At 39.6% G+C, this 25,654-nt stretch overlaps 1 protein-coding gene across 1 annotated transcript; it reads right to left on the reverse strand.

The window, feature by feature from the left end:
- Window positions 1–24,556, reverse strand: LOC101699956 (cell growth regulator with RING finger domain protein 1). The gene is made up of 4 exons (XM_087181084.1): window positions 24,509–24,556; window positions 22,298–22,432; window positions 1,000–1,123; window positions 1–799 (listed from the first exon to the last, which is right to left on the reverse strand). Exons 1-4 carry the CDS (start codon window positions 24,554–24,556, stop codon window positions 6–8), a joined length of 1,101 nt encoding a protein of 366 aa, XP_087037210.1. The 3' UTR covers window positions 1–5.
- Window positions 24,557–25,654: the final 1,098 nt, after the last annotated feature.

Below are 25,654 nucleotides of genomic sequence, written 5' to 3' on the forward strand. Positions count from 1 at the left end.
CATCTTCAAAGAGTTTTCAGTTTGTCTTTGTCTTGTTCTTTCTGACTGCAAAGTGCAAAGGATTCTCGCACAAACTGCCTGCACGTCGGGCACTGCTGGAAATACGGGACGCAGCCGTGGCACAGGCACGTGTGCCGGCAGGGCAGGAGCACCCAGTTCACACTCCCGTTCTGGCACACGACGCAATCCTTGCTGCTGTCCTCTGAAGGCTCTGCCTCGCCTTCACACAGTCCAGCCCTCTCCAGGAAACTGCGGTCCGCGTTCTTCTCTTCTGGTGAGGGACCGCTGGAGGGAGTGGAATTATTATTTGCAGACATGAAAAGTTGCTTAAGATCATGAAATTGATCTTGAGCCAGGAGTAAATATTGATACAATATTCTGCAGGGAAATTTATAAGTCTTATCAGGAATATGAATTACTGATACCATGGAAATAATATCATAAATTGCTCGGTCATCCTCATCTGCTAAGGTCAACAGTGCCACCAACAGATAACGAGATCTGGGCACCGTCCCAAAGTCTTCAATTTTAGTGTCTCTTGGTAACTGGCAATATATTTCTTCTTTGCTGTCCTTTTTAATAAAGTACTGCTCTTGGTGGAGATACTCGCTATACAGGGCATCTTCTAGCGCCTGCGGAGTGCTGATCCGGAAGCAGTACGCGTGCTTCTGCAGCGCTTCGTATAATTTCTGGACACTGCAGCCCCAATAGCACGTAAGGTGGCTGTCTTCAAGACAGTCTGTTGTCAGTGTTATGCCGGCTGCGACATTCCATTCTCCTCTTGGGTAAGTGTCTCTCTCTGTTTACGAGGTGATAAATTCCTTAGAAGAAAGCTGTTAAATTCTTAATCTTTGTATCTGCAGTATTCAGTCTAGAACTTGTAATTGTAGCTGTGGATGGATTCGTGATCTCTAGGCCAAAAGGATTCTTCGCTTGTCTCATTTGCTTTTTGAAAACTCTTGTGCTGAACTGGGTCTCTTCGGAATTTCTCAGAATTACCGGAACATCCCAACCAAACCTTTTTGGGTGACTCTGTGACTACGAGCTCAGCTGCAGAAAGCACTGCCTCCACCCCAGCAGGCAAGGGGAGAACAGGAAGTCTGTTTTGAGGCTCTATCAGAACCTGAGGTGACAGGAGGTTTAATGTAATGACTGGAGACTTTTTGCACCCATTTCAGAGTGTAAAACATTGTACTTGAATGTCTCTGTCTTTTCTTGGTATCTTGATTTTAGGGTTGATATACAGTAACTTGTATTACCACACCCCCTAAATGACTAATCTGCATACATGCACAGCTGAGCAGGAACCTGGCCCAAAGTTGTAAGATAATAAAGGTGGCAGATACAAAATGAAGGCAGAGCTTTATCCTGCATTGAGCATCTGTAGACCCAAGTGAAGAGTCATGTTTTGTTTTATTTTGTTTTGTGTTGTTTTAGCAAAAACAGTTTTGAGGTCTCTAACTGCTTCAGAAGAAAATACAAATCGTGTTTTTAATAGGTAACAAGGTAAGGCCTTCTGTCCCTTTGTGGTGATCCCAACAGTCTTATTTCTCATCTACTTTGTTCTTGGAGAGCCTGTGGTGAAAGAATCCTGGTTTTGACCTGACTTTTAAGGTCCATAAGATTGGTCAGGAGAGTGAATGGGGAGAATACTACATTTTTAAAAGGTAATAGGTACTGAGTTAAGGCACAGGAGTATAACCTGCCCTTTATCCCCAAGGTGGCCTCTGTCCAAAAAAAAAAAGCTATCTTCCAGACCACATCGGGATAATGAAAAAGGCACTGGAATTAAATATTGCAGACTTCAATATTGATTATTTATGATGGAACATACATAATTTGCTGAAGTTCACTGGAGACTAGCATGTATTTAATGCATATGTGGGCTCAAATACTCTCATCTGATTTTTTAACTTGTATTTCTTACTGTGATATCTTAAAGACTTCCTCTGAGGTTATAACAGCTGCCTGGACCAGGTAGACCATATTGCCCAGTGCACCTGAGGTTCCTGCATTCTTTGTGGTCCCTGGGTGTGTAGCATCCTGCATGATGCTTTGCTTTTTCTGACAAATTGGTGCCTGTATATGATACATATTGAACAATTATAAAGTACTGAAAAGCAGGAAAGAAGGGCTTCCTATCTCTGCCCCCAGGACCATCAGTTACCTTCCAATTTACCTAAGGATTGGTAAATAATAGACCAAACCAAAGGGTAACTAACAGAGGTATCACAGAGGGACCCCTCAGAGAACAGTCAGAATCGTCTTCTAAATAAAGTCCCCACGTGGTCATTCAGGGACACACAGAGAAGGCAAGTGTGGAGGGCACCATCCTATGGGGGCAACAAACTAGGAAAACTGAGCATTTGTGAACAGCATTTAGCTTCTTAATCAGATAAAATGAGCAACAAAGATTCTCTGACACATGTTTGATGATATACATAATTGTCACTGAGCTGCATGCTAATTAGGTATCAATCCTAAGCAGTTCATTTAAATGACTATGATTGGAATGACATTCTCACAGTCCATCCCAGCTTTTCAGAGCAAGGAGCAAAGGAGGTAAAGCCACCTAGGCAGAAATGGGATCCAGAGTTCTAAAAGCTGCTGTTCACAAAGTGTCTTTCCCACACCACTCACAGGATCTCTGCTGAAATTGTTGAGTGTCATTGTTTCACTCTTATCCCACATTTTTTCTGTTATGGAGGGTTAGTCCCAAGCTTTGCTTCTCAGCCAGGTAATGATGGGCAGGAATGGATCTCCTGAAACAGCATGGAAAGGGTGCAAAGACTGTAGCCTGTCCCTACACGCCTGGGAAGTCTGGAAACACACACTGCGAAAACCAACATTCTCCTCACCACCCACTGCATTCAGAAACTTCCCTAGGGCTGCACAGATGGCCCTTTTTTAGTACATAAAGATTTCTCCTGGACCATTGAATGCAAACGAAGGAGCAAGGGCCAGCACTAGCCAGGACATGGCAAGATTCACAGGGTGACTTGGGACAGAGCTCAGTGGGACCTTCCTCTCATGCTCCCAGCAACAGCTGCCATTTACCCAGATCTTTGAATTTTTCTGACTCTGAGGTTAGGCAAATACTAGATTTCATTTCCTTCTCATAACAAATAGGATACTGAGACTTTAATGAAATCCCTCTGTCTAGCAAAAGAGAACTCTCAGGACCAAAGACAGTCTCTTGGCTGGCAGATAAATGAATTTAATACTACATTTTAAAGGCAAACTTGATTTGTTGAATATACATGAGGTATTATCAAAAATATTGTGACTGTCTAAATGTCTTTTAAAAATTTGTTATAGTAAAGGACGTATTGTTATTAATTGCAAAAAAAAATCCCCCTCATTTCAAACACATGTATCATTCTTGATGCTTTGTGAAGCAGTTCTAGAAGTCCTCTTTCATGAGTGCCTTTAGTTGCGCTAACTGCTGGCTTCAATGTCTTGAATTATTTCAAAACACTGAACTTTCATGGTCATTTTGACTCTGGAGAAGAGCCAAAAGTCACACAGTGCCAGATGCAGTGGATGAGAATATACCACCGTGACAGAAATTGCCATAAACATTTTGCATTGATTCTGGACATCGAGACAGCCCCCAAAGTGCAACTAAAGACAGTATTTTATCTCCTCTTCACCACCATCTCCACAACAGTCCTAGAAAAGCCTTGGGCAGGTGAAATCAGATAAACCTCATATGTATTTGTGCATATATATTCATATGTTTGTGTGTGTGCTTGTGTAGATGTGTGTATGTGTTTGTGTAAGACTACACATGCATGCAGGTATACAAAGTGTTCTTACAGGGCAAAATAGATTTCCAAAAGAGAGAGAGATCATTACAAACATGCTTTGAAGGTATATTAAAAACTGGTTATTATAAGTCTGAGTCAGGAAGACAGCAAGTTCAAACCCAGTCTGTCCACTTAGCAAGATCCTGTCTCAAAAATATTTGAGAAGAACAGGGGATGTATCTCCCCAGCAAAGGTCCCAGGACTGAAAAGAAGTGGGGATACAGCCCAGTGGTAGTGACCTTGCCTAGCATTCACAGGGCCCTGTTTCAGTTCCCAGCACTGCCCCCCAAAAAACTGATTCTCTTAAACTGGAAATGAAAAGAATGAAATAAAAAATCTTAAGGTCAGGATGTCACCTTTTCCTAGAAGTATGTGGCAGAGCAAGAGATGTTGGCAGGAAAACCTCAAACAGATGCCACGCTTGTGAGGCAAAAACTTTGTGTTTTGAGTTTAGCCTCTGTGGACAAAAACCCTCAAGACACTTTAATCACAGGTAGCTCTGCACTGGAGGTGAAGAATCTTGAAGTACTACAAATTCAGGTCAAAACCAGATCTGGATCCTGATCTGACTCATAAAATAATGTCTTAGAGATAGGGCTTAAAAACCCATATATTTTAACTATAAAGCAAAAATTTAAATAATAATACTTTCAATAATTTCTACTCTATCCTCACTTTTTAAACATACTTACAGGTTGGTAAGACAGTACTGAATATCAATTAGAGCTACTATAAAAGTTAATACCTAAGGGCCAGGAATTTAGCTCAGTGGTTCCACCACCTGCCTCTCAAGCACAAGGTCCCAAGTTCAATCCTCAGTACCAAAAAAAAGAATAAAAAGTTAATACCTCACACATGAGTTCTGTTAGTACGAAGAAAAGAACTTCTTTGAAGCATAGATTATCCAGATATATTTCTCTCAAGAAAATTTGTTCAGGACTTTTAAGAAAGAACATTGATCAACACATTGATTTTTTAAAACACCCCACCACCCTATGTGTGCACGTGCACACACACACAAAGAGAGATTAAGATTTTTATATTATATTAACCTCTATATATTTGCCAAAAATGAACAAAACTACTAGAAGGCAAAGCATGATGTTCTCTAAATTTTCAAATCTGAGCTTTATGAAAGGGATTATAAAATATACCACATTACAAAAGAATGAAATTTCAGAAATGACAGAATGCAGTAATTCTCTGGAATTGAAGACTGAAGAAAAGCACAAATCTGAAATAAATGTAATGTCCTAAAATGGGAAGATTTTTATGCCAGTGACAGAAACAGGGACAGTCCAATGAGTCTTTGGGAAAATGACAATGAATCATGGCAGAATCACAGTACAAAATGTTCAGTCCAGTGTTGAAGATTCAGAAATAAAACTCAGTGAAAAGTCAGAGCCCAAAACTGGTTTTAAAACCACCTACTTGGAGCTGCTGGGTGATGTTAGTTCTCAGACAGCCTGTTAAGGTTTAGATCATAGATAGAAGCCATGGTCCCCAATGCAAAAGTGTACAGAGGTAATTAGATCATGAAGTGGATGAATCCACTGATGAGACCATAATTTGATAGCATTATGGGGGGAATGGAAACAGAAAGTGGAACCTAGTTGAAGGGAGTGGGTCATGGACTTATGATCTTGGGGGCTATTTGTGCTCCACAGCCTCTTCTTCTCTGGCTCTTTCCAGCTCTGCTTCTTGGCTGACATGAGATGAGCAGTCTTCCTCTGCCATGCTCTCTGCCATCTTGTTTCTGCCTCACCACAGGCCTAGGGCAATGGAACCAACTGACCATAGACTAAAACTTCTGAAAGCATGAATCAAAATAAATCTTTCCTCCTGTAAATTATTTTCTTCAGTTATTCTGTCACAGTGACATAAAGTTGACTAATGCACAATCTAAAGGCACTTTTGAAAGGGCCAGAGATTACACACTCTCAATTGTAAGTTGAAAAGAGAAACAAGCAAAGGAGAAAGCTAAAGATGGCTAAAGGGGAAGTAGCAATAACAAAAAGTGTCAACACAGCCAAGGAAAGATGATGCTGCATGCATATGTAGAATCAGAAACATGGAGGGTCAAGAACAAGCACTGAGCTCCTGATTGTGATATATGCACTGTTAGCTCCTCTCTAAATAAAGGGGACCCACCACCAGGGTTTTTCTGAGGCTTAAAAGAGTCAAGAAATACATGAAGCTCTTAGGGAAGCATCCAGCACCATCTGTGCTCTCTGCCTATCTATTATCAATAGCATCTTCACAGTCATGGAAGCCAAGCATCCTGACATCCAAGATCTCCACCAGATAAATCTTCCTGATTCCTCCAACTTACTTGTATGTTTCTTACTTCTACTTTTAGTTACTTTCTTGTGCTCTTTCTTCTGGCATTTTCTTTGTCTCATTTTACCTTAACTGTCCTCACTCATAATCAATCATTGCTACTCCACTATGTTTTACCCTAGTTATATGTATAGACATTAAAATAACTTCAAGATGTTTTGTATTTTATTCATTTTTCAAGCATGGATAAGCCTTATGCTATGGCATGTATCCAGATGTCCCCAAAAAGCCTCATGCTGTCTTAGGTGCGGATTTTTCTGACATGGCTAAATTTAGAGTGTGTGATACTGGGATTAAGGACATGTGATTATTAAATCAGTACACTGATTGGTTAGGCACTGCCCTAATCCCAGTAGTCTGAATAACATAAAAGGGGCAGAAAGATGCCCCTTACAAATGTTAACTGACTCTTCCTAGAAAACTTATTAGATATTGTTGCCAATTATAACAAATATTATTTTCCCATACTCATTTTTCTTATCCCTACAAGATGCATTACTCAATTGAAATAATCTCTCACAGGCAGAAAGGAGATGTTCATGAGATAGGGAAGTACTCAATGGTAGATTAGTGTTTTTATATATTTCAGAATACCTTCTATACATTCTGGGAAAATGTCATGTGTCTGAAAAAACCATCAATGTGACTGTTCTGTGTTTGGCGGGGGGGGTATTTTTTTTTTGTTTTGCTGACTTCACACTGAGTGCCATTGAGAGTTCTTTTTCCAGAATGTGCATAAATGAAAGAACAAGGGGAGAAAAGAGGAGACTTCCAGGCCACCATACCACCCCCTCCCCCCAGTGCACAGCAGGTGAGCCACACGGGCACCAGCAACAACCCCCCCCCCCGCCACAGTCAAAATGAGAAGACACGTGAACTAGTCTCAAAACCAGACTTCCAGACCACCTAAAGCAACCCCAAAGGGAAACAAGATGAAACACTCTGATACACAACTACCTGAACTCCCTGAACTGGCAACAAAAGAGGATCTGGAAAAAGTAAAATCAGAAATAATTTCTCAGATAACAGCAGAGATTGTGCCCATAGTGCAAGACATGATTGATAAATCTAGAGAAGACACAAATTTAAAAAAAATAGAGGAACTGAGGAACATGATGGAAATCCAATATAGGAAACAAATGGAATCCATAAAACATGCAAACAGATTTCCAGGAGATTAAAAACTCCATTGGAAGCTTATGTAGCAGAATGAACCAATGTGAGGACAGAATTTCAAATATAGAAGATAAGATTGCAATTAGTGACCAGGAAAAGAAAAATAGCTTTAAAATAGTAAGGGAACATGAGAAATCAATCCAGCAGCTGCTAGACGATGCAAAGAAGAATAACATTAGACTGATTGGAGTCAATGAAGAAAGAGGAGAGAGTGCAGATGACATAAAAAAAAAAAAAAAAAAAAAAAAACTGTGCACAGAAGTGATGGCAGAAAACTTCCCAAGCAGGGGAAAAGAGCTTGACATACAGATAAGTGAGGCATATAGGACTCCAACTAGCCTTGATCAAAAATCATCTACACATAGGCATATAATTGTTAAGATTCCAGAAACACAACAGAAGAACAAAGTTCTACAAGCAGTTAGAGAAAAGAAACAAATGACATACAAAGGAAAGCCCATCAGAATCACAGCAGACTTCTCAATACAAACCATCAAGGCAAGAAGAGCTTGCAGTGCTGTATTTCAAGCCCTAAAGTAAAAGAGCCTCCAATCCAGACTGATGTACCCTGCAAAACTATCTTTCAAAATTGATGGAGAAATAAAATACTTTCATGACAAAGAGCACCTTAGGAACTTCATGAATACCAAACCAGCACTCCAAAAAATTTTAGACAATATCCTAGGAAAAGAAAATGAGGATCATAACCACAGGAAGCCCAACAGAATTAATCCATTGGGCGCTACAAGAAATTAAATGCAAAGGGGGAGAATCGAACAAAAAGAAAAAGTCATGACTACGATAAGTCAATATGTATCAGTACTGGCTATTTATCATCTTCTTAAGTCTACTTTTTAATTGGGTTATCTGTTAATGAGCTGTAAGTGTTCTTTATATATTCTGGTCTTAAGTTATATGCATTATAAATAAGGTCTGTTTAAGGACTACTTTTCATTTTCTTAACAATGTCATTTAAAGTTCTAAATTTTGATGGAATCTCATTTATCAATTCTTCTTTTATATATCACGTTTTTTGTAGCCTAGGAAATTCTTGCCTACCCTAAATTCATGAACATTTTCCCATATAATTTCTTCTTAAAGTTTTATAGTTTTAGTCTTTCATATTTAAGTTCATAGATCCTTTCAAGTTATTTTTATGTATGGAAATAAAGGGTTGAGGTTAATTTTTTACATACGGATGCCAGGTGTTCTAGTACTATTTGCTGAAAGCACTATCTTTTCCTCTGCTCTTTAATTGAGTTTATGTTCTATAAAATGTTAATGTTAAATAATCTTTCAAAACTCAGTGGACCATATAGTGAACCATGTGCGGTTCTATTTCTAGATTCTCTGTTTTATTCCATTGATCTATATGTTTTTCCTTACGCCAACACTGCCTTGATTACTGTAGCATTACAGGAAGTCTTAAAATTAGGTACTAAATGTCTTACAACACTGTTTTTTTTTCTTTTTACTTTTCTAGGTCCTTTGTAGTCCTACATAACTTTTAATTTCAATATCCAATTCTTCATTTATAGCAAGTATACATAGACCTGAATTTTTATATATACCTTGTGTTTTCTAATCCTGCTAAATTCAAATACAAGTTCTAGGGGATCATAGAGATTTCTTAGTATTTTCTCTGTAGATGATCATTTCATCTACATATAAAGATTTTACCTCTACCTTGCCAACCATATGCTAATTGTGTCTTTTTATTGCCAGACTATTTTGGTTTGGGCTTATGTTTCAAAGTTTAATGGAAAGATGATGAGTAGGCATATTTGCCCTTGTTCCCCACCTTAGGGAGAAAGCATTGTATCTTTTCCATTCATATAAGGTGTTTTTGCTGAAAGTATGGAGTACATGGCTTATGTGTTGAGAAGGTTCTGTTCTACTTCTAGTATCCTGATAGCTTTTTACCATGAACAGCTGTGGAAGATTAGTCCAATACTTTTTCTGCAACTACTGACAGCATCATGTGGCTTTTCCTTTCCTCTGTTAAAATGATGACTTTGGGGGTGGATCTTCCAATGCTGAACCAACACTTCCATCCCTATAATAAAACTTCTTTCTACAAACTACCAGATCTGACTTCTAATAGTTTGTTTTGTTAAACAAATTTTTATCTGTGTTCATACTTTTTTCTTCTATTATCTTTATCCAGTTTTAGGATTAGCACAATGTTGAGTTCCTAAAATGAGGGGAGAAGTGTTCCTTCTTTCTTCTGCTTTAAATGTTCGATATAATTTATCAGTTAAAATGTATATGAGCCTGTTGTTGTCATATAGTTAGGCTTTCAAGCTGGGATTATACTTTCTTTAATAGGTGCTATTCAAATTTTATATTTCCTCCAGAGTCAGTTTCATTAATTTGTCTTCCAAGGTACTTCTTAGAAGTTATCAAATTTATTTCAAAAAAAGATTTTTGTAATATTCTTTCTATATCCTTTTAAATTCTGTAAAATCTGTGGTAATGTCCTCTAAATTTTGATATTATAATTTTTAAAATGTATTGTGTAATAGGAAGAAAAGGTCTAAAGGAGTAGTGGAAGTGGGAGGGGTAGGGGAAAGGAAAGAAGGGAAAAGAAAAATATGAGAAAATAAAAAGATGGAAACAAAGTCTTTGCAAATAGGGAAGGGTGGAGGGGGTGAAGGGAGGGCAAGGGAAGGGGAACAAAATAAGAACCAAGATACATCATGTGAAGGTACAAGACCCCAATGATGAATGTAACTGTATTTTATACCTAAAATGTACCAGTAAACTGAATGGGGAAAAAAAACAAAGGGGAGAGCTGGGGGGAAAAAGTCACATGAAGATGGGGGAAATGGAAACCAATGGTAATAAATAAAAGTGTCTATGAAATGACTTGGGTGTTGCTGAGTCATGTGCCACTGAATGGGTGTGTTACACAGTCACCTCAACTTCTGCTCACAGCTAACTTCCAGCCCCTAGACATTAACAGATTTTCACAGAAGTACTGTGTAGCTACATAAAATAAAGATACTGAGGGTAGCAATTGTGGGACTGAAAATGTCCTGGACCTGTGAGGTTTCCCACCCTGGCTCAACTTATGAGAATATGGAGGGCCACATTCCCAGCAAGACCATGGTCCTGGGGCTGGTGGAACCCAACAGGGAACATAACACACCTAATCTCTCTACAATCTGTTTATTCTTCAATTTGCATGAGTGACCCTTGTGAAATTATGACCTTCAGAACAGCACTAATCCTAAAGATTAAATACTCCCAGAAGAACAGAGCATGGACTACCATCATTGCACTCCCCTATCTCCAAGCTCTCCAAACTTCTGAGGCCACCAGACACTGTAAAACAACCCCAAAGCTACTGAGACAGCTCTTTAGTGGAGAAGGTCGAGGTAGCCCTACCCCCTGCCCTCATCCAAACTCAACTTTTAGAACCATTCCTCTGCTGTTCAACCCCCACTGACCCCAGCTGGCCAGCTAAGATTCTGGAGAAAAACAGGTACTTGCTCATGAGAAAAGTTTCAGCTCCCTCCTTGGTGACTTACAGTGTTGGATGGAGCCTGCTGCCAGCTGCTGAGGGACAGCTCTGTAAACCAGCCATGCCAAGGCCTATTTTTCGACTGTCTGTCAGAGTGACTAATCATACTCCCTGCTCTCTTCTCCACCTCATTTTCAAGTGACTTCTTTTTCTTGTAATTCATAAATCCTTACTTTCATGTGAGGCTTCTGTATGATACTTTGTCAAATGCCTTTTGAAAGCCTCTGCAGAAAATATAACCCATGTCCCAGACTTCTTTCTCTTCGCTTTTTCTTCAGTAATGGAATCAATTTTTTTTTAAAGGGAGACACAGTGTAGAGCAGGAACAGCTCCTGTATAGACTTTACCTTCCACTGAGGATCTCAATGCATTTAATGCAAATTTTGTATAATTTACCTTCATCATGTGCTTTCTGAGAAAGGAGAAGATAAGGGCAGGGGATTTAGCTCAGTGGTTCCACCACCTGCCTTGCAAGCGCAAGGTCCCAAGTTCGATCCCTGGTACCAAAATAAAAAGAGAAAAGAAATGTGAAAACACCTTTCTCCTTTCAGCCAGAACCACCACCTTCCAGCAATTTGCCAAAATGACAAACACAAAGGCAAAGAGGAGGGGAACCTGGTATATGTTCTCTAGGCCTTTTAGAAAACACAGGGTTGTTCCTTTGGCCACATACATATGAATCTACAAAAAGGGTGATATTGCAGACATCAAGGGAATGGGTGCTATTCAAAAAGGAATGCCACACAAATGTTACCATGGCAAAACTGGAAGAGTTTACAATGTTACCCAGCATGCTGTGTGCATTGTTGTAAATAAGCAAGTTAAGGGCAAGATACTTGCCAAGAGTATTACTGTGCATATTGAGCATATTAAACACTCAGAGTCAAGATAGCTTCCTGAAACGTGTCAAGGAAAATGATCAGAAAAAGAAGGAAGCCAAAGAGAAAGGTACCTGAGTTCAACTGAAGTCTGCCCCACCCAGAGAAGCACACTTTATGAGAACCAATGGGAAGGAGCCTGAGTTGTTGGAACCTATTCCCTATGAATTCATGGCATAAGCTGAGGATGTAGCTCTGCCATGCAGCACCTAATTAGCGGCTGAGTGCCCTAAGCCCTACTTCAAAATAAAAAATCATCCTGTGTTGTAAGGATGGTTTTCTTAATTGAATAGGTGTGTGGTGCCTTTACCTCAGAGAAACAAATATTTGGAGCAGATTCTCATCATACCCAGTTAATTGTGTCAGGTCTTTACTCTTCAGTGTTTTTCTTGCTGAAAGATGTGAGGTATTGTGCAGATGTATACCCAAATGGCCAAATACTTATGAAATACTTATATTGGCTAGAAGATCCTCTAAATCACCTTGGGGACAAGATGTACCAAAATAAACAGAAGTCAGTATATGGCATTTCAGTTAAATAAATTGTTTAAAGAACCCTATTGTATGTTCTAGTTCTGAATTGCTTTGACCATTTCTTGAAATGCTTGGAAAATATGTAAACACTAGAGATTTTGTTTAATTTATTATTAGAGCATGTTTTTGTAGTACATAATGATCACAGTCCTCATGGGAAGTTGGTGCATGTCCACAACACAATACCACAACCCACCCCCTTTTATTTAATCTCTCCAACAATAGAAGCTTAAATGTTTGCAGTTCTGGAGGCTAGGAAATACTACAACAAAGTGCTGGCAAATTTGGTGTCTGGTGAAGTTCTAGTCCCCTGCTTCAGAGATCATGCCTTGTTGCTGTCCATCAGAGGTACAGCACATGTACTATCCTCACCTGGTCAGAAGAGGGAAAAGCAGTGGGTTTGGAATGGGGCCTAGGCTAGTTTCCTTAAACCCTTTATAAGGGGACTAATAAGTGAATTATAAACAGCCTTACTCTTTGTCATTCAAACAGAATCCTCACTATGATATGCCTCAAATCTGTTTTATTTATATTCTATGTTTTCCATACTCTGTTGCTAACTTCTTAGGTTATATTTACCATATTTTTGTATCTGTGTTTAAATAGTGTTCTGTCTTATACTGGGCTCATCTTGACAATCTTTTTGTATTCTCAAGTAGTAAATGTTTTGGGTGAATAATCAAAAAAAAGAAGATAAATCTGAATTCTTCCTTTGGCGTAAACCTCTATTTCCTCAGACACTCTCAAAAATAAGTCTTTATTCCAAGTTGTCAGGAATCATATATGGGCTCCACATAATTAAAATAACTAATCTTTAAGAAAACAGTGAGGTAACTATTATAGATTAAATCTAAAATGTCCCCCAAAAGTCTCATGTGTGTGGAAGGTGACTGGATCATGGGGACACTATGGATTCATCAGTAGATTCATCCATTGGTGAGTTCAGTAGCTGAATGTGCTCTTCAGAGGTAGGGCCTGGTTGGAGGTTGGTTACTGGGAGCATGACCTGGAAGAATGTACACTTGTTCAAGGACTCTCTCTCTCTCTCCCTCTCTTTCTCTCTCTCTCTCTCTCTCTCTCTCTCTCTCTCTCTCTCTCTCTCTCTCTCTCTCTCTCTCTCTCTCTCTCTCCTTTTCTTTCCTGGCTGCAATGGGTTCCTCCACCATGCTGTTCCTGCCTTGGAGAGCCAAACATGGACTAAATCCTCTAAAACTGTGAGTCAAAATAAATGTCCTCTCCCTTAAGGTGCACAAATTGGGTATTTTATCCAACCAAGAGGAAAGTGACTAATACAGTGACCCAAGACCCCCTACCCTAAGGCCTCTTCCCATGGAACCAGGGGCTTCTCACCCAAAGACACAAGCATGGCCCTTTCAGAATTGCCCAGAGTCAAGAACATGCCAAATCAGCCCACTACAGACAGACAGGTCTGGGCGAGCCCTACCGAGGTCCTGAATCCTGAAGAGGACTCCCAGTCACCGGCTGCAGGCAGCCAGGTCTGCCCACGCCCTACCGAGGTCCCCAGTGGCACAGAAGATGCCAAATCACTCCACTGCACACAGGCAGCCACCTGGTTCCACACTACAAAGACGCAGAGAACACCAGACCACCAGACTAAGGTACTGAGTCCCGCTGCTCCCGGCCCAGAGGTAGGGGCTTCTGAGCCACCGTTCCACTGCTCCTGGTCCAGAGGAAAGGGCTCCCTGGTCACCATCCCTCCCGCTGCTCCAAGCCCACAGGAAAGGGCTTTTAGGTCACCATCCCTACTGCTGCTCCCGGCCCCTGTCCCACCTCTCCCAGCTCAGAGGAGGAAATCCCTACAGGCACTAAAAGCCCCCCACCCGAGTCAAATGAGAAAACATATAAATAATTCTCAAAACCAGACTTCCAGATCACCTACAGCAACCCCAAAGGGAAATGAGATGGAACACTCTGATACTCAACCACCTGCACCCACTGAACTGGCAACAAAAGGGGATCTGGAAAAAATGAAAGCAGAAATAATTCCTCAGATAGCAGGAGAAATTGTGTCCCTAGTGCAAGACGTGATTAATAAATCCAGGGAGGAGCTGAGGAACATGATGGAATCCCAACATAAGAAACAAATGGAATCCATAAGACAGATGAAAATAGATTTCCAGGACATGAAAAACTCCACTGAAAGTGTACACAGCAGAATGAGCCAATGTGAGGACAGAATTTCAGATATAGAAGATAAGACTGCAATTAGTGACCAGGAAAAGAAAAATTGCTTCAAAATTATAAGGGAATATAAGAAATCAATCCAGCAGCTGCTAGATGATGTGAAGAACTATAACATAAGACTGACTGGGCTCAATGAAGAAACAGAAGAGAATGGAGATGACATAAAAAATCTCTTCACAGAAATAATGGCAGAAAACTTCCAAAACAGGGGAAAAGAACTTGACATACAGATAAGTGAGGCATAGAGGACTCCAAATAGCCTTGATCAAAAAAAAATCTACACATGGGCATATAATTGTTAAGATTCCAGAAACACAGCAGAAGAACAAAGTTCTCCAAGCAGTCAGAAAAAAGAAACAGATCACATACAAAGGAAAGCCCATCAGAATCACAGCAGACTTCTCAACACAAACCATCAAGGTAAGAAGAGCTTGCAGTGACATATTCCAAGCCCTAAAAGAAAACAGCCTCCAACCCAGATTGATGTACCCTGCAAAACTATCTTTCAAAATTGATGGAGAACTAAGATACTTTCATGACAAAGAGCACCTTGGGAACTTTGTGAATACCAAACCAGCACTCCAAAGAATTTTACACAATAGCCTAGTAACAGACATTGAGGAACACAACCCCAGGAAGCAAAGCAGAATGAACCCATCTGGCATGACAAGAAATTAAATGGAAAGGGGGAGAACCCAAAAAAAAGAAAAAGTCATGGAAATGACAAGTCAATAAGTTTCAGTTATAACCATCAATGTTAATGGTCTCAATTCACCAATCAAAAGAAATAGACTGGCAGAATGGGTCAAGAAGCAAAATCCAACAATATGTTACATACAAGAAACACACTTAATTCAAAAGGAAAATCATAGACTGAAAGTTAAAGGGTGGAAAACAATACTCCATGTGACAGGAACCCCCAAAAAAGCAGGAGTAGCTAACCCCTTTGCAGATCAAGTAGATTTCAAACCAACACTGATTGAGATGAAGAAGGACACTACATCCTTGTAAAGGGAAGAATCCAAGAGGAAGAGATGACAATCATAAATATCTATTCACTAAACACTAGTGCACCAAACTATATAAAACAAATACTAAAGAACATGAAAAGTCATATATGCACTAATACAATTGTAGTGGGGGACCTCAACACCCCACTGTCACAAATAGATAGATCAACTAGACTAAAAATAAGTAATGAAATACTAGAACTCAATTGAAATCTTGAACAAATGAACTTAACAGATGTCTACAGAGCCTTCCACCCCACAAAATTGGAATACACATTCTTCTCAGTTGCACGTGGGTCATTCTCAAAAATAGAACACATACTCATACATGGAACATGTTTAAGTAAGTGCAAAGGAATTGAAGTTATCCCCTGTATATTATCAGACCATAGTGCGATGAAATTGGAGAACCATAGCAAAAGAAACTCAAAAAATTTCATAAACATGTGGAAATTGAACAACACGCTTCTGAATAACCAATGGGTCACAGAGGAAATTAAAGAAGAAATCAGACAGTTCCTTCAATTAAATGACAATGACAATACAACATATCGGAACCTATAGGACACAATGAAAGCAGTCTTATGAGGGAAATTCATAGCAGTGAATATGCATATTAGGAAAACAGAATGAGCCCAATTAAACAACCTGATGCTGAACCTCAAGCTTCTAGAAAAAGAAGAGCAGGACAACTCAAAAGCTCACACAAGGGAGGAAATTATAAAGATCAGAGCAGAAATCAATGGAATGGAGACTAAGAGAATGATACAAAAAAATCAATGAAGACAAGAGTTGGTTCTTCGAAAGAATCAACAAAATTGACAAACCTTTAGCCAACCTTGTCAGAAAAAGGAAGGAAAAGGCCCAAATCCATGCAGTTAAGAATGAAAAGGGTGAAATTACAACAGACCCAGCAGAAATCCAGAGGATCATCAATACCTGCTTCCAGAACCTATACGCCAATAAGATGGACAACACAGAAGAAATGGACAGATTCCTCAATACATATGAGTTACCAAAGTTGAACGAAGAAGACCTAAATATTCTGAACAACCCAATATCAACCAATGAAATTGAAAATGTAATTAAAAACTTATCAACTAAGAAAAGCCCAGGCCCTGATGGTTCACTGCTGAATTCTACAAGACATTTAGAGAGGAACTACTGCCATTACTCTTTAAACTCTTCAATGAAATTGAAAGGGAAGCAATACTCCCAAATTCATTCCTGGAAGCAAGCATCACCTTGATCCCCAAAGCAGAGAAAGACCCAACTGAAAAAGAGAACTATAGGCCAATCTCACTAATGAACATAGATGCAAAAATCCTTAAGAAGATACTGGCAAACAGAAGCCCGAAGATCATCAAGAAGATCATACACTCTGATCAAGTGGGATTCATCCCAGGGATGGAGGGATGGTTCAATATATGCAAATCAATCAATGTAATACACTATGTCAATAGAACCAAGGACAAAAACCATATGATTATCTCCATAGGCACAGAAAAGCATTTGACAAAATCCAACATGCATTTATGATAAAAACCCTACAAAAAATTGGAATAGATGGTCTCTAACTCAAACTGATAGAAGCCATCTATGAAAAACCAACAGGCAATATCATACTAAGTGGTCAAAAACTGAAATCCTTCACACTCAAATCAGGAACAAGACAAGGATGGCCACTACCACCACTCTTGTTCAATATAGTTCTGGAAACATTAGCCATGGCAATTAGACAAGAGAAAGAAAAAAAAAGAAAAAAGATAGGTAATGAAGAAATTAAATTGTCATTATTTGCAGATGACATGATACTCTATATAGAAGACCCCAAGAACTCCACCAAAAGTCTTCTAGACTTAATAACCAAATTCAGTCAAGTAGCTGGGAACAAGATCAACACATAAAAATCAATAGCTTTCCTCTACATGAATAACAGACTCACTGAGAGAGAAATAGGGCAAATAATTCCTTTCACAATAGCATCCAAAAAACTGAAATACCTAGGAATCATCCTAATGATAGAAATCAGAGACCTCTTCTCTGAAAATTATGGCACTCTGAAAAGAGAGATTGAAGATGATATCAGAAAATGGACAGACATCCCCTGCTCCTGGGTAGGAAGGATTAATACAGTGAAAATGGCCATACTTCCAAAACTGCTATATAGATTTAATGCAATTCCAATTGAGATCCCAGCAGCATACTTCATAGACCTTGAGAAAACAATCCAAAAATTCATTTGGAAGAAGAAGAGACCCAGAATAGCAAAAGCAATTCTAGGTAACAGAGACATGGCAGGGGGTATCACAATCCCCAACCTGCAACTCTACTACAAAGCTACTGTGATAAAAACAGCATGGTACTGGCAAAGAAACAGACTTGAGGACCAGTGGAACAGATTAGAAGATGCAGAAACAACTCCAGACACACTCAGCCATCTCATCTTCGACAAAAGAGCCAAACACCCTCACTGGAGGAAAGATAGCCTGTTTAATAAATGGTGCTGGAAAAATTGGGCTTCAACTTGCCAAAGATTAAAACTAGACCTGTATCTCTCACCACGCACTAAACTAAAATTTAAATGGAGTAAAGATCTAAATATTAAAAAAGAAACTCTGAACCAGTTGGAACAGAGGTTAGGTAGAACCCTAGAAGACATCAGTGTAGGAAAAGATTTTATGAACAAAACCTCAGTTGCCTGTGAACTAGCACAAACAATCAACAAGTGGGATCTCTTCTTATTAAAAGGCTTCTGCACAGCAAGAGAAACCACCAGCAGTGTGAAGAGACAACCCACAATGTGGGGAAAATATCTTCACCTGCTCTTCCTCAGACAAAGGTCTACTATCTAGAATCTATAAAGAACTTAAAAAGATCAGACCTCCCAAATTTAAAGACCCAATCCAAAAATGGGCATCTGAAATGAACAGACATTTCTCACACAAAGAAGTAGAAATAGCAAATAAATACATGAAAAAATGTTCAACATCACTGGTCATTCAAGAGATGCAAATGAAAACAAAGCTGAGATTCCACTTCACTCCAGAAAGAATGGCTACTATCATGAAATCAACCAATAACAAATGCTGGTGGAGCTGTGGGGAAAGAGGAACACTGCTCCACTGCTGGTGGGAGTGTAGACTGGTGCAACCTCTGTGGAAATCAGTATGGAGATACCTCAAGGAACTAGGACTGGAAGTCCCTTTTGACCCCACTATTCCACTGCTGGGGATCTTCCTCAAAGAATTAAAAGAATCATACCACAGTGATATATGTGTGCCCATGTTCATAGCAGCACAGTTTGTAATAGCTAAAACCTGGAAACAGCCCAAATGCCCATCAACTGGAGACTGGATAAAGAAAATGTGGTTTTTTTAATAAAATGGAGTACTACTCAGTCATAAAAAATGAGAAATCAGAGACATTTATAGCTAAGTGGATGCACATTGAGGCAATACTTTTAAGTGAAATAAATAGGACACACATGAATAAATACCAAATAGTTTCTCTACTGTGAGAAACTGAAAGTGTAAATAAGGGCTAAATGTATAATAGTTAATGTGAAATAGGAAGAAAAGGGGCAAAGGGGAAGGAAGTGGGAGGGCTAGGGGAAAAGTTAGAAGGGAATGAGATTAATATGAAAAAATGGAAAAATAGGAACAAAATCTTTGTAAATAGGGAGGAATGGAGGGGTGAAGGGAGGGCTGGGCAAGGGTGAAAAATAAGAACCAAGAGAGTCTATATAAAGGTGCAAATTTCCAATGATGAATGTCATTATATTGTATACCTAAAATGTACCAATGATTAGAATGAATAATCAATAATGTAAAATAGGAAGAAAAGGTCCAAAGGGGTAGGGGTAGTGGGAGGGGCAGGGGAAAGGAAAGAAGGGAAAGAAAAAATGATGAGAAATGCAAAAAATGGAAATAAAGTCTTTGTAAATAGGGAAGGGTGGAGGGCGTGAAGGGAGGGCTAAGAATGAGGAAAAAATAAGCACCAAGATGCATTATGTAAAGGTACAATTCCTAATGAGAAATGTAATTGTGTTGTATACCTACAATGCACCAATAAAAGGATTTAATAAAAAATTTTAAAAAGGAAAAACAAATAAAAATAAAGAATTGCCCAGAGTCATGAGTGAGAGTTTCCAGGTAGATTGAAAAAGAAAGAATAGCTACAGAGTCTACTTGGTTCAGAAAATCCCAGAATTCCAGGAGTATAAACCAGTATTTTCTGATCATGTCAACACTAACCTGTTAACTATTAGCAGAATAAACTCAGTGAATGTGATACTAACATGGAGGAAGTGCCAAGGTCCAGAGACAGGAGGATTTTGCTCCAAAGAAGCCCAGATGTTGGCACCAGAGGAAGTCATAGAGAGGATAGACTTAACAAAGGGCAGTAGGAGCCATGGTCATGGGCCTCAGGGCAGCTCCAGGAGTGGCCAGGCCTGGAAAATGCTGTCTACTCTGCTGACAACTCATGTGAGTAGAAAGATAACTTGTACTGCCCTAGATGGTTCCTCTAGTATCCACTTGTTTACTTTTCTCACCACTTCAAAGTATGATCAAGCCCTTCCAAGTTTCTGTATTTGTGTACAAGAAGGCATTTGTACCAGCCAGACTGTCTTAGTTACTTTCTCATTGCTGGAACCAAATATCTGATACCCACAAGTTAAAGGAGGAAAGGTGTATTCCAGCTCACAGTTTGTAGAGGTTTCAGTCCATAGTTGGCTGGTGCCAAGCAGGGCAGCATGGCAGAGGGGCATGGCAGAGGAGTAACAGTCTGGGTCATGGCAGGCAAGAAGCAGCAGCCTTCTTGCTTCTAGGCCTTTTTATTCTATCTAAGCTACAAGCTTATTGGTTGGTGACACCCATACCCAAGGCAGGTCTTCCCTCTTCAGTAAATCCAACACCTACACCCAAAACTGTGCTAATCCAATCAGTGAACTAATCCAGTATCACATATCTGTGATCCAGTATCACACACCCATTATCCAGGCACCTCCCACAAGCCCCACTTAGTGCATGAGACTTTGGGGGAACATCTAAATACAAGTCATAACACAGGCACTCTACACAACCTTTATCCTTAATTATTTCTACACTGACACCTGTAAGTAGAATGAAACAATTTGACTATACATCTCACAAAAGAAGAAATAAATTCAAATAACCACAACCTTAAAAAAATAAGTAACTAAATTCATCTCCAGATGAAGAAACTTAAGAGGATTTTTTTTATCATTCTTTAAAAATAGCCTCCACAGCTGTTCCACCACTCACAGACCAGAGGAAGGGGTTTCCAGGCTGCCTTTCCACTGCTCCCAACCCAGAGGTAGGGGCTTCTGGGCCACTGTACCACCACTCCCAGCCCAGAGGAGGTAAGCCATGCAGGCGCCAATAGCACCACCCACCCACCCAACAAAATGAGAAGACACATAAACAAGTCTCAAAACCAGACTTCCAGATCACCTACAGCAACCCCAAAGGGAAACAACATGGAACACTCTAATACTCAAACACCTGGACGCCCTGAACTGGCAACAAAAGAGGATCTGGAAAAAATGAAATCAGAAGTAATTTCTCAGATAACAGCAGAAATTGTGCCCATAGTGCAAGACATGATTAATAAATCTAGAGAGGACACAGATAAAAAAATAGAGGATCTGAGGAACATGATGGAAGCCCAACATAGGAAACAAATGGAATCCATAAAACAGATACAAACAGATTTCCAGGAGATTAAAAACTCCATTGAAAGTCTACACAGCAGGATGAGCCAATATGAGGACAGAATTTCAGATATAGAAGATAAGATTGCAATTAGTGACCAGGAAAAGAAAAATTGCTTCAAAATTGTAAGGGACCAAGAGAAATCAATACAGCAACTGCTAGATGATGCAAAGAAGAATAACATAAGACTGATTGGAGTCAACGAAGAAACAGGAGAGAGTGCAGATGACATAAAAATAGCCTCTACTTCATCCTTCATATGAACTGAATAAGAACACAGGACAATAGCACAGTGATTTGGGGGCCAATTTCCTTTAAATACCTCTTCCATAAGATATTGAACCCTTTTGGTATTTGGAAGCTTCAGGACTCTGACTTCTGAAAAAGCTGCATAAATTGAGGAGTTCTTACAATAAAATTAGGTCTAATATCTCCCTGATCATGGATCCTCAGTGCTCGAGGGTCTGACTGATTGGGCCTTCTCAGCAAGATCTCCCATCACAATGATGACCATTCAAAGTGCCTCTGCTCACAGCTATCTGCATTGCCTTTATTAAACCCTTTTGTCAGAGCTTTATAATTTAGCTGTAAAAATCAGTGTGAGCTAAAGCTCAAGCTGCAAGCTGAGAAGAACTTTTTTTTAAAGGTCATTTAAACTGCATCTTCAGGCATTGGGAGATTTAAAACGTTGGGGGCTGGCAATAGCAGAAAATAATACTTCATCCCCTGTCTCAATTTTCTGCTTAACCCTAGTATCCAGTAGAAAAAAGTTATATTTTTCCAAACTATTTGAAAACATTTTCTATGAAAAAAATATTTTCTTTCTGAAATTCTGGCTGGCTCCCTTTGTCTCTCTCTCTTTCTCTCTCTTTCTCCCTCTCTCTCTCTCTCTCTCTGAAAAATCATTTAGAATATATTGTATGTACAAATAGAAATAAATCAACTTTTCCAAAATATTGATCTTGTGTTTAACTTAGGGAAATGAGTAGGGACCAGAACATAATTAAATTCTAAACTGGTGTTTCCCAAAGTGCGGCCCACGGAGCATATCCATTCCAGACCCCCTAAGTCCCAGCCTCACCTCTGGAATAGACCTGCAGGGTGGAGTCAGAGTTGAACAATGGCCCAGAAAATCCACATGCTCACTCAAGTTCACACCCTGCCCTATGTTGGCCTCAGGCATGGCAGAGAATCCTGGTGCGGCTATGCACTTCCACTGTATTCAAAGAAGAAAAAAATTATGATGTATGTGAAGATTAAATCAAAAACACAAACTCTAGGAAAAAATGTATTGTGGGAAATGGTAGAATTCAGCTATCTAGTTGTAAGAATAGATCACAAGAAGTTTGTTAACTAAGAGAATTAAGTTGTTTCTGGGAAATTCCACAAGTCTGTTTGTTAAAAGAATGCCAGAAAACTTTGAGACCTTGTAAAAGTCTCACTGGAGAAAAACAGGTTTCCCTAGTTTTCTTATTTACCATTTTCCAGGATCAGAGGACAACGACCCAATGACTCTATGGGTGGTAAGAGAGATACAACTCACTATGCACATCTGTGATGTTCATGGTGGGCCGGTGGGCTTGATTTTGGCTGAAATCGTCCTGCTGTCTTGATACTATTTGATAAGAAGAGGGCTGCAGTATGCTCTTTGATGTACGGGATTAGTGAACAGAAACAGGGGACTTGTGAATTCTCCTATAGCTTTTATGAGTCACTTAAAGTCACTGGTTATCATCAGAGGTTAAAATCGGAAAGACAATAGCCAGAATAACTAAGCTGCTTTCCTACATGTATAAAAGCCTTGCTTCTTCCCTTTGTGATGGTCGAATAGTGCCAGATGAATTAAACTGCTGTTCGTCCCCCAGGCTGTCTCCTTTTCTTTCTTTAAAAGTCAGTGCTTTCTGGGGTTCCAGGTCTCCTTCTGGAGAGACCACCCATAAGTACCAAGAGCATTTGTCTGGAGCCTCTTCACTTCTGCTTGACTCATGCAGGAGACAGACTCCTAATGCATTTACAGTAATTATATCCCATTTTAGCTATCAAGAAAAAAATAACCTAGAGCATGGGAAGATGATATGTAAATATTTGTTTTTTAGGATGGAAAAATTTAAGGAGAATTGATTGGCAAGTAACTAAATAGGGCATAAATGATGCTGGTGGTAAAAAGGGAACAGGAGGTGCAGAGAAGGTCTGAGTCTGGTGAAGTAAGTCACCCTCCCAGAGCCTAGAGGTCCAGAAGGCACTGGGTTTGGACAGTGGGCTCCAGAGGAAGAACAGACCTGAGAGTGAGGACCTCCAGCCCTGACCATGGTGAATGCTACAGGTCAGACAGACGAGAGAAGGCACCCTTAATGAGACAGTGGCGGGTAAGCTCCAGACAGCTGCTCACAGCCATGGCCTTTGACAACTAGCAGAACAACATGTCTTCAGCTTAGATCATGGCAGCACTTTCTAAGCACCTGGCTCAAAAAGAAGTATATTGTCAGAGAATGAAGGCTAACTTATTAAGAACCAGATTTATGTACAAAAAAATTGGTTTTGTGGAGGGCAGGCAACCTCCACAGCAGAAACTATTGCATCACCAGTGGATGAATAAAAACAAAGAAAAGAAAAACTCAAAAGCTAAGACAAAGCTGAAGTTAAAGATAAGGACCATCTGTGGAGGAAATAAGTTGAACTTCATATTTTATTTATCCTATGTTTTATTTCTACCTCAATGTCCATCAGCATCTCAGATTCTTCTCATTAGACATGAGCTCATAACTTTCAGCCACACACATTTAGACCTTCCATACAGTTCTGTTTTTAAGCCAATTAATACTTTCTACTGTACCGATTAGCACATATTAATTGTATAAATAACAGGTTTGTTGTGACATTTTCATACATGCATACTTTGATCATATCCACCCTCCCTAAAACCCTCTCCCTCCCTACTATCCTCTCCTACCTCCTCCCTTGACCCTTTTCCGTTTTCCTAATAGCCCCTCTTTTACTTTTGAAGCATATTTTCCCCTAGATTCCACATGAGTGGAAACATGTGAACTTGTCTCTCTGAGTCTGGCTTATTTTGCTTAATATGGTGATCTCCAATTCCATCCATCATTTTCCTGTCAATGATATGATTTTTGTGACTGAAATATATATATATCACATTTCTAAACACCCCATTTTCCCAAACATTCAGGTGTAAAACACTGACATTCATTTTGACTTTACTCAGACATCTTTTCTGCTCTCCCATCATCAAATCTGTTAACTACTACAAAAGAGCTTTGCATTTGCAACATACCTTAGAATTCTCACTTCTCCTCACTGCTGCTACACGAGCTTCAGTCATCTTCTATCCCATATGGACAGTATTCTTAATCACTTCCAATTCATTCTCCAAAAGGAAAAAAGCTCTGCAATAATTTTTCTAAAGGACTTTTCTCATCAAACTGGTCCTCATCTAATCACTACCACCAGCCTGATATTGTTATCATCAGTACAAACTATGTAGCTTATCTTCTAAAGAATTCACCAAAGTGTCTCCATCACCTACACACATGCCCCAAGGGCAACCAATCCCAAGCAGTCATGATGTCCTGGACATCAAGGTGCTGTGATCTGCAGTCCAGCCCTAATTTTTCTCTGTGCTGAAATAACACCCACCTAAAATTCATTTCCCTTAGTTAGTTCTTCTCTCTGAGCTTGTGCATCAATAATAGGAAATTCCTTTCTCCTTGTGTCTTGTAAATTTCTCACTTTCCTTTTCTGATTTCACATTAGTTTCTGTCCATCTTCCTCTCCAAGACCATAAATCTCTCAACTCAACTTACTGCTGTAGTTCTTCCTTAAACTCACCCAGGCCCACTATTCCCATATTCTTTTCCTATATTTACCCTGCTTTTGTATAAGGCTTCTTTATCCCAATATCATATGGTGTTGGCACTTTATTAAGTGATGTGACCAATTTGATTACTTTAAATCAAAAGTGTTGACAAGTCTGCACATAATGTGCCTTAAACATGGAAAAAGACATGTATTGAATGTTTCCACTAAGACTTCTGCCTCCATGTGGCTACCCAAGGAAAAAATAAGAAGGCACATGTCTCAACTGGGGAATCATAGAAGTCTAGGCCTGGTGGAAGAGGAGCATAGGTCTGGACTTTAGGAGATGAAAACTCGGACCCTGACTGTCCTTGGGCTACAGGAAGTCCCATTACCAAGGTCCTCTACTCACCCCCAGATGCCAGGACTCATTCACATTCTGTTCTTTCCTTCCTTTGAATCTCTGTCCTGATTTCACAAATACTAAAGTGGTGTACATGAAAGAGGTTAGTGAAATGGAAATGGTAAAGATGGAAACAACATCACTCTTTTGAATCTATTCTTTCATCTCACATCCACACTCATGACTCCTCAATTTTTCAACCCAAAAAAGAAAAGGCAGAGC

The sequence above is a fragment of the Heterocephalus glaber genome, unplaced genomic scaffold (genome assembly GCF_053883595.1).
Source record: "Heterocephalus glaber isolate CG9 unplaced genomic scaffold, H.glaber_assembly_v1.0 deba00001472, whole genome shotgun sequence".
NCBI classification, from domain to species: Eukaryota; Metazoa; Chordata; class Mammalia; order Rodentia; family Bathyergidae; genus Heterocephalus; species Heterocephalus glaber.

Coding starts and splice junctions, on each gene's coding strand:
- LOC101699956 (XM_087181084.1), bottom strand. CDS start 24,556: ATGACTGAAGCTCGTGTAGCAGCAGTGAGGAGAAGTGAGAATTCTAAG. Junction 1,124..22,297: donor CCTGCAGGTCTATTCCAGAG/GTGAGGCTGGGA, acceptor CTGTCACCTCAG/GTTCTGATAGAGCCTCAAAA. Junction 800..999: donor GGTTTGGTTGGGATGTTCCG/GTAATTCTGAGA, acceptor CCTCGTAAACAG/AGAGAGACACTTACCCAAGA.